The 9,535-nt window shown below is 35.9% G+C and overlaps 1 protein-coding gene across 1 annotated transcript in view; it reads right to left on the bottom strand.

Moving 5' to 3' along the window:
* The window catches only part of LOC110447844 (protein O-mannosyl-transferase 2-like), a 33,844-nt gene extending 32,642 nt beyond the window's left edge, over positions 1–1,202 (bottom strand). The window contains exon 1 of the mRNA XM_021493793.1: positions 742–1,202. Coding sequence (XP_021349468.1) covers positions 742–1,076 — 335 coding nt within the window. The 5' untranslated portion in view covers positions 1,077–1,202. The remainder of the gene's footprint in view (positions 1–741) is intronic.
* Positions 1,203–9,535: the final 8,333 nt, after the last annotated feature.

Below are 9,535 nucleotides of genomic sequence, written 5' to 3'. Positions count from 1 at the left end.
TCCCCCGTTTCTGTCCGTTCCTGTAGATCCTCCCTCGTTTCTGTCCGTTCCTGTAAATCGTCGCCCGTTCCTGCCCGATCCATATCAGTACAATACTCTTATTTCGTTGCAATCTTTTTATCAAATATATCTTATACCCGATAAAAAATATATGATATTATAAATGTAGGTATCATAAGTAATATCGTCATAAATGTATATATATAATTTAGTCCGATTCTGCCCCGATCATGTAATTGCAATCCTTTTATCAAATAGATCTTATACTCGATAATGATACTTAAATGTATCTAATATATATATTCATTAATGTATATAATTATTAATAGATTGCTGCCCGTTTCTGCCCTTTCCTGTAAATCGTCGAACCCCTAATACACTCATGTGCCACGCCGCTATCGTTGAAATTCAATTCTTCATAACTTGGTCAATTTTTCAAAAATCAAATTGAAATTCGGTACAGAGGTGTATTATTGTCATATTAACAACATATCTTCTGATGTCGCTTACTTTATTCAGTATTTTTGAAGATTCTGTCTGGCGATGCTTGTTGTCGGTCGAGGACGCTTTTAAGTGAGACCCCATATTTTTGTTATTTTATCTAAATTAAATATAAATCTACAACATGTTTACAAAGCTATATTTTTTGGAAAAATTGTAAATTTAAAGTGTTTTACTAGATCGTCAAACATAAAGTGACATCAGTTACTCGAAGAATGAAAAACAACACTGAATCATTACCAGACGTGTTTAGGTAGCTCAATATTGTGAAGTCGGGTGATGAGCGACAGTATGCTCAGAAGTAACAACACGGCCCAGTAGGTTCTGTTGGAATGGTTCGTTGCCTCAATTTGGCCTTCAATATTCTTGGTTTTAAATCCGTCCGCCTCATATTTACAGTTCGTTTCCTTGGGAAAAGCTGGCTTTTTAAATTCAACATCAGTGTCATTATACTTCTCGACGAATTTGGCGTCTTTTTCTTCCTTGAACAAACTTGACTGGCTAAACTCATTGCCCGATTTCAAGTCATTCGCACCTTCGTAACCTTTACCATTTTTGTGATTTTTTTCATCCATTTTTATGGCACCAATGCTGGTTTTCAATTAGACGACGAAGCTCAATCCACAGGTAAAAGATGCTGACAAAATCGATAAATCAAACAGGTGAATTGATGCATAACTTCACGTTTCAACCAGCGTCATTCGTATCTCCCAAGTAGGAGAATTACCGGAAGTGGGTAATACTAATTGGGTAAGGGTAAAATCCGGAATGCACTTAGATGTGAAGCGAACGATTTTGTTGTTTTTATAAGTTCATATCTCTCTTATACCAAATTAGTTTCGTTCGGAGACCAGGGTAGGAAAGATAAGTGTATACGATTTACACCGGTTTAAATTGATCGAAGCAGTATGTTTAATTAAAAGTGAAGGTCGAAATGAACACGCTTTCATTTTTTTGCAAAAGAGATGGCAAGAATGAATCGATGTCGAGTGAAAAACGTTAAAAAGTTGAAATTTCATCGTAATTATAGTTGTCTTTCTGGGTCCATAACTCATTGAATACTGACCCTTTCCAATTAAAGACTTCATTGTAAACCTCTCGTATGACACGGTCCCAAAAACTGGAGCTTTGTCTTACTGTACATTATGTGATGTAATTGACTAATGGTTTTACAAGATACAAAATTATTTATCAGAAACATTCAAAGTGAAGAAGAAGAAAAAGAAGAAGAAGAAGAAGAAGAAGAAGAAGAAGAAGAAGAAGAAGAAGAAGAAGAAGAAGAAGAAGAAGAAGAAGAAGAAGAAAGAAGAAGAAGAAAGAAGAAGAAGAAGAAAGAAAGAAGAAGAACGATACAAAAGAATGTAAACTGTAGTCACATAATTATGATTTCAGTATGTGTTCACATAACAATATATGGGGCAAAGAAGTAATTCCAACAGTGTGGACAAGTTTAGGTTGTCAAATTTTCGGAGCGATCCGCTCCTTTATCAAGACACAGTGAAACAGAACAGTTACATGTACATATACATCATACCTCCATTAGGATCCAGTGTTATATGGGATTTTACCGTTTATAGTACTTCTTTGTAGAGTGTAAAACCGGACAGTTAAGTATTGGTTTGGCCGATTCCTACATATATCTAGCCCTATGTCATAACAAACAAATAAGGTTATTTAGAATTTACTATAATAACGCAATGAAACTTAATTAGTTAGGAAAAGAACGGCCTGTTTAACACGGATCACTTTGATTGGTTAATGAATTAGGCCGGGCCTTTGCTTCTTAATTGTTGTGTACATGGAGGCATCCTTCCCAATGGGACAAAGAGATAGGGTCCGATAAGGGTAAAACAAAGATAGATAATTAAAAACTACTCATTTAGCAGTGATAAAAGGATTCGAACCAAATTTGGGGCAAAGGTACCCGTAAAGGTTCTAGTGCCCTGCTCCACTTGCCGTTTCAATGGGCAGGGCAGCAAAACACCATGATCGCCCGTCATGAGGACAAAGAAAAATGAGAAATGTTTTTCTTCCCCTAAACCATCTCTGTTCGGGCAATCGGGGACCGTCGGTTACGGTTCCCAATTGTCCTTTCAGATAGGGCACCAGGACTGATATTAATACTGGTCAGACCGCTTCTGCACCAGCCGGGGATATATAACTGAAATTGTCTCGTACGTTGAAGCTACGTCATCACAGCTAATATGTATCCACGAAGACCGACATAGAAAGACTGCCGGTATAAAGACAAGGTTTTACCATTCACGGCTTCCTGACGTCTCCGTGTGTAGTCTGGAATAATGTATACGAATCATTCGTAATTTGAGGTACCGTCTCTAGGATTTGAAATCGGGGGTCAGCCTCCTAAAGCCATAACAGAGGGGGAGACTGAACGTAAGATCAGTGATAATCACCCGTCCACTGTCATCCTCCACTCTAAGTATCGGGGATAACAAAAGAATTGTAGGAAATGTTAACCCGTATAAGTTAACGTCAAAACTGCATGTCTTCTCCCATTTTGTACCTTTGGCCCTAACTTAATTGTAGCTAATGACCCTAACTTAATTGTAGCTAATGACCATAACTTAATTGTATATATGGCCATATCATAGCTTGTATATCTATGGCCATAACTTAACTGTAACCATGACTAATTGTATCTATGGCCATATCATAGCTTGTATATCTATGGCCATATCATAACTGTAACTATGGCCATACCATTTTTTTTGCAACGTTTGAGATCCTGGCCAAATAATGCTTTTCCAATTGCTTGGCATGAAGAGAACACAACAATGCTACAATTCATGAGTAGCACATGACCTTGCCCTACCCCTTTGCCTTATGGCCATTTACATATTTATACAGATCTCAGCAAAATCGCGCTATGTCATCAGAACTGATAGGTTTAAAAGCAATTTCTGAATGTGAATATATAAACGTTTGCGACATGACATAACCAAAAGAATTAATTTGAATAAAAATATTTTAATACCTTATCTTTAGAATGAAACGTGTTTTCAAGACTAATATCACGCATGTGTTAGGTTATTTACTGCTAATCATGAAAGAAATTTACAATGTGATTATGACGTCATATTGATTTTACCTATGTCAAAAAGTATCGTCTGTTGCGTTACAATATGGATATTTCTGTAAGGGTCCACCCTTTTTAGGTTTGAGTTACGTACATGCATATGTACTAGCCTCGTCTTGATATAGGTTTTGGGGTTTTCATTAACTTAATTCAGTCTTAAAGGTAAACGAATGGTCATAAAAATGGATACCTATTTGTATAAGTTTGTATAGAACTTTTTTTCTAAAAATAAAATAAAAAATGACACCAGTTTTAAAAGTTCTAAACATGTGTATGGTAAGCTCTCTGCGCAATGTGTCATTGTATATCCATTTTTAATGGTAGCAAGTTTGATTTTGTGTATGTGCAAGTTCCAGATATTCAATGTAATGAAAAAATATGCAACAACACAGTAAAATTGTAGGTTAGTCGTTTGTTACTTATTTAGGACAACTTGAGTACTTGATCCTGCAAAAGGTGAAAATAAACGCAATCAATCGCTTTAAATGAAAATGTAGAAATGCATAGAAATATGCATATATATTTATATTAAAACCCCAGTGACGTTTAAATTGGCACTATATTTACGTGGTGGATGTCGTCGATGAAGCTGAAGATGTTTGTGTTAACCCTTCCGGAATACCTGGTCCTTGTCAAGTGTTTCCTTCAAAATCGTCATGGTTCATATTTTGCCTAATATCGATTTTTAATTTGAATAACAATTTTGTTGACATTTTTTCTTTCTTTTTCTTTTGTTGCATTTTTTTCTTTTTCTTTTGTTGCATTTTTTTCTTTTCAAATGTCATATAGGACACCCTTACTTTATTTAAATGGAATAAAAAACATTTAAAAATATCAAAAGTTGTGTTTTATGGATGATTCTTTTGTTCAATCATCCTGTTTTCACTTGGTAGTATCATGTTTGTGCGATGCCTCTGAAGGGAAAAGGGGAAAACGGGGCAAGTCCGTCCCTGGGGTAAATTCGGCCACCCCTAATATATTTTTGGTCTTGTGCAAATATTTGCAACTTTGAGGATCTTAGCAGTTCATTCGACTGGGCGGGAAATTCAAACCCACAAAAATAGGTGATACAAACTTAATTATTTAATTACCGAAAGGAATTATGAATACGAGATGGCGACCTGAATGGACGACCCGACCCGTAAGCTCTGAGGGCCTTAATTTGTTTGTGTATAGAATGGACGACCCGACCCGTAAGCTCTGAGGGCCTTAATTTGTTTTTGTATTATGTGAATGTAAATATAACGGAGGGTAACTGCTAACTATGAGCAATACACATTTTTGAGATCCATATTGGATTATACTGTGATAATGGAGGATATACATTTAATGTTACGACTCACTAAATCTCGCTGACCGCCATTTTTGCACGGATTTCCGTAAGATCCTTACCACGGAATTGCTTGTTCGACACTTGTGTAATATTGCTTATCAAATATTATGAATATTTCTGAATCAGATTCTGACAACTCAATAAAAGAAACTTGAAGGCTCTCCTGATGCCCCTGATCACCCTCGACACAGCAGAGGTCACGTCCGTGTGAACTCACTGCCTAACCCGACACCATTATCGGGCTCATCCCATCGAATCGACATCGGTAAAGATAAAGTCATTGATATGAACACGATTATCAGATCATCACTAGCAAATCCTGATCTTGCCAAGTCTATATATCGCCTGCGTGGGCAGAGGCTTTCGTACTCTGTATGTCGGACACGATCAAGGCCATTACCCAGAGTACTCCGACCTTCTCCAACCACTCCGCGAATCGCCCACCTTAAATCATGTGCCACACTTGATGCGGAACTGTTTCCCTTGATAATAAAGCTAGCTTTCTTGATGACAAAATGGAGGAGCTGGAACAATATGGTAGACGAAAATACACTCCGTTTTCATAATGTGACCCTAAACGCGGATGAGAAACGGTTTACTGGTCCAAAAATTATAGACATTTGTCGATCCAAGCTCAAATTGAACATTGTGAAAGACGATATATACAGGTCACATGTTATTGGACGAGAAACCCGTGATGGTAGATAGATACCAGGTAATCTGCAGATTCCAAAGCTGGAACGCCAAAAATGAAGTTTTCCGGAACAAGCGGAACCTCAAAAACGACCGGGAAAAATCTTTCTTACTGAAGACCTGACAAAGACCCGCCAGTATATAGTCAATTAAGCTACTAGGAAGGGCCAAATGGAGTAAAACCATAGATACCTACTGTAAATGGAGCTCCCATGTTAAGAACATATGCCAAAAAGCATCTAAGCAAATAAGCGTTCTTCGTGAATTGAAATATTTATTAAATAGAAAAACTTTAAACAAAATAATTTAGATTATACATCCTCCCTGTTTTAGAATACTGGTGTGGAGTGTGGGATGGATGTACTCTCGGTGATGCACACAAACTAGAACAACTTCAGCTAGAGGCTGCAAGGATAATGACTGGGTTACCTTCTTACGCAAGTAGATAATCTTTGTACATTGAAAGTGGTTTAGAAATTTTATCTGAGAGAAGATCAAGAAGGAAATTACAACTTTTTTTCTTACAAAACTCATAATAATCTCGCACCGAACTATCTCGTCTCCCTTCTGACCCCTTTAGTGTCAGAAAACTCCCGTTATAACCTCCGTAATGCTGAGAACCACTGTATACCTAATTCCCGACTACAACTAACAAAAACATATTTAGACCTTGATATAAGACGAAGCGCTTCGTACACAGTTTTTTTAAAAATACCCTCCGTAAGCAAAACTTATAACTTCATGATTCACGTTCCAAATTATTACCTCATCGGCGGCAGAAAAAGTAATATTTTACATTCTAGATTACGAAATCGTTCTAGTACCCTAAATAATCATCTATTTTATGCCAATTTAATTGATTTTTTAATTGGACATCCTGTAGAAGATACTTTTTTTTTGTCTGTAATAACTATGCGGACCAGAGTTAAACCCTTCCGTGAATTGAGTGATTTCATCCCACTTGACGTGCAGCTTGTGTTATATGGTAGTGATGAATTGTCCCAGCTAGATAATGAACTAATAGTAAGACAGACGCAGCATTACATCCGAGATACTAACAGATTTTGAATATTATCTCTTGAAAGAAACAATGTACTGACAAAAATATATGCCATCTTGGAATTATGTATTATAGTATAAGCACGGACTTAGTCTAATCTAATTCCGTGGTACAATTTGTGTAACTTGTGCCCAACTCACATTGTACATAAATTACAATGACATATGTTTAAATCAAATAAATCAAACCAAAAAAGGGAGAAATTCAAAGTTAGTTAATTACTTTTTCACGATTTAACCGCTAACATTCGCTGCTTTATACCCTCTACTCCCGCCACCAAATAGCCTCGAAGATGAGTGACCAACTGTTAATCTCGAACCCAGTCTCACCATCTAAAAGCATGTGAGCGGGGAGCGGGAACCTATTCCTGTTATTACTATCACCCACTTCCGGCCGTCTCAAAAGTGGCGTCAGACAGCTGCGGGGCCGAGGCTGAGCAGGACCGGGGCTGGTGAGGACCGTCAAGATAGGATAACTCGTCCGGACTTGGAGCATGATATAACAGTTGGATATATCAGGAAATAGCGTAGATATTTTTCATTTATACATTTATAAACTAAAGGAAGATAATGTTCAGTGCATATGGTCATTTAAATGGTTGTATTAATTGAGGAAATAGAACCACGACTTATAAGAATGGTTATATGCCGTATAGTTTATAACTGAAGCTGTGAGCGTTAACGGTCCTGAGCAGGGACATCCTGATCAGGAAATCTAGTACTTATTATATCCGTATTGATGGATCAAATACATGAAGGTGGCAGTGTTTACAGTCAAAGAGAGGAATAAGATGGTTTATAAATAGAAATTAAACTATATTTATAATATTTTATCTTTGTATTCCACGATATAGTGTATATACGTCCTGTGCACGGACATCATGATCAGACAGGATATGTTATAGTGAATCTATCCGTAGTTATTTATAAAAGATATTAAGGCAGCAAAGTTTGCAGTCAAGAGAGGTGATTTTGAAATAGAAAAAAAAAGCATCAAATCAATCGTCAATCTTTTTAATTATATGTTATTATTGGAACGTAGACGGTAACAGGTAACAGGGACACCCATATCAATATATCAAGTACTCATTATATCCGTATTAATGGATCAAATACTTAAAGGTGACAGTTATTAGAGTCAAGAGATGAGTAAATATGATTGGGAAATAGAAATTGAACTATGTCTATAATATTTTATCTTCGAGTTGCATACTAATATAAGATCCTAAGCAGGAATTTAAATGGAAATAAAAAAGCTAGCAATGCGAACGGTCAAGAGAAGCATCATAATGATTTTTTTTAATGAGTCGTTTTAATTAAGAAATAGAAACCCGACTTACAAGAATTGTTATAAGCCGTATAGTCTATAACTATATAGCTAGTAGCGTATACGGTCCTGAGCGGGGCCATCCTGATCAGGAAAACCACGTGCTCATTTTATTCGAATTAATGGTACAAATAAAACAGCTGGCAAAGGCCAAGAGATGGCTGAATGTTATTTAGAAACAGAAATTAAACTATGTCAAAAGTATTTTATCTTCCAAATATAAATAATAGAACGTCTACGGCCCTTAGCGGGGGACATCCTGATATGGAAAAGAAGCATTCTGATATAAATGTAGTCGTTTTTTACGAATTTGTAAAATTACTGTAAAGTAAATACAGCTAATTTTCAGCTACTTTCAGCTTTATTGAAAGATAAACAACCTGTATTATATTTAACATAATGCCTGTCCAGGCTTCAAAATTCATCTTTACTAGAAATATGTGCCTTGAACACTGATGTGTTAGTTGGTCTTATCTATTTGAACAATATGACATCAGCATTTATAAGAATGATATGTCCTACATAAGAATTGAACTAGGAATGGTTTTGTAATTGCATTTCACAATAAAGAATCTTATTTTGATGATGCCTGCAGTTAACTCCAAAGAACATCAGAGAACTTACTTATACTCCTAAGTTCAATTATCTCATGTTTATTTAATATAGGATAGGCCAATGATGCCTGTGTGTAGTCAGTAAAAGGAGTTGGACCAATATCAAGTCATCAGAAAGGATGTGGTGGGGCCTACAAATAGCCAACATCTTAGGTAAAATTACAAACCTTATCTGCATTTGACCAGTCTTCAGAATCAGACATTCAAGTGATTGAAATGTTTAAAGTCTAATTTCTTAATGATTTAATACTTGGGAACTAGTCTACAAATCAGAAATCAAAATGATCAAAATAGTTGGAGTCTAATTCCTGAAGAGTTTAATATTCTAGGGACGGCTGCCAGTCTACATATTTAATTTCATGTAAAAGGTTCCCGAGCAAGGATTGTTTGATCAAGAAATACGGTCAAAGCTTTTTCCATGCTTATTCATTCTTTAAATATTTAAATACATAGATCAATAGTCTTGACAGTGGACAAAATCACAACTGAAGTAAAAAGAAAATCAATGATAATATACCATGGACATTGCCATGAGGAGGAACATCTTGAGCAACAAATTGAAGGTGTTTCCATGATTATAATATATATTATAGTAATGAGTAAAGCAATACATGATTTCTTCAGTTTCAAAAGTACTCAAAGGAGTACAAAAATTAGTAAAATCATGTGTTATGCTCAATGGAACACACATAGATGTTTTTCGCTGATACAAAAGTATTTATCTCGAATGGATTATAAATTTTGAGAATGTAGTTTGTTCCCGATGATGCACGCAGACGACTTGCTCGTATTGATGGGTTCTGCTAAAGATACAAAATGTGTTGAATAATTTATATAATCCCGCTTAATCCTGAAGCCTAACTGTAAATATGAAAAACTAACGAAAATAACTGTTTGCAGAAAGATTTAAA

Source organism: Mizuhopecten yessoensis, unplaced genomic scaffold, assembly GCF_002113885.1.
Source record: "Mizuhopecten yessoensis strain PY_sf001 unplaced genomic scaffold, ASM211388v2 scaffold401, whole genome shotgun sequence".
In the NCBI taxonomy this organism is placed as follows: Eukaryota; Metazoa; Mollusca; class Bivalvia; order Pectinida; family Pectinidae; genus Mizuhopecten; species Mizuhopecten yessoensis.
The sequence above is the reverse complement of the archived record's forward strand: the minus strand, read 5'-3'. Positions and strand labels throughout refer to the sequence as shown.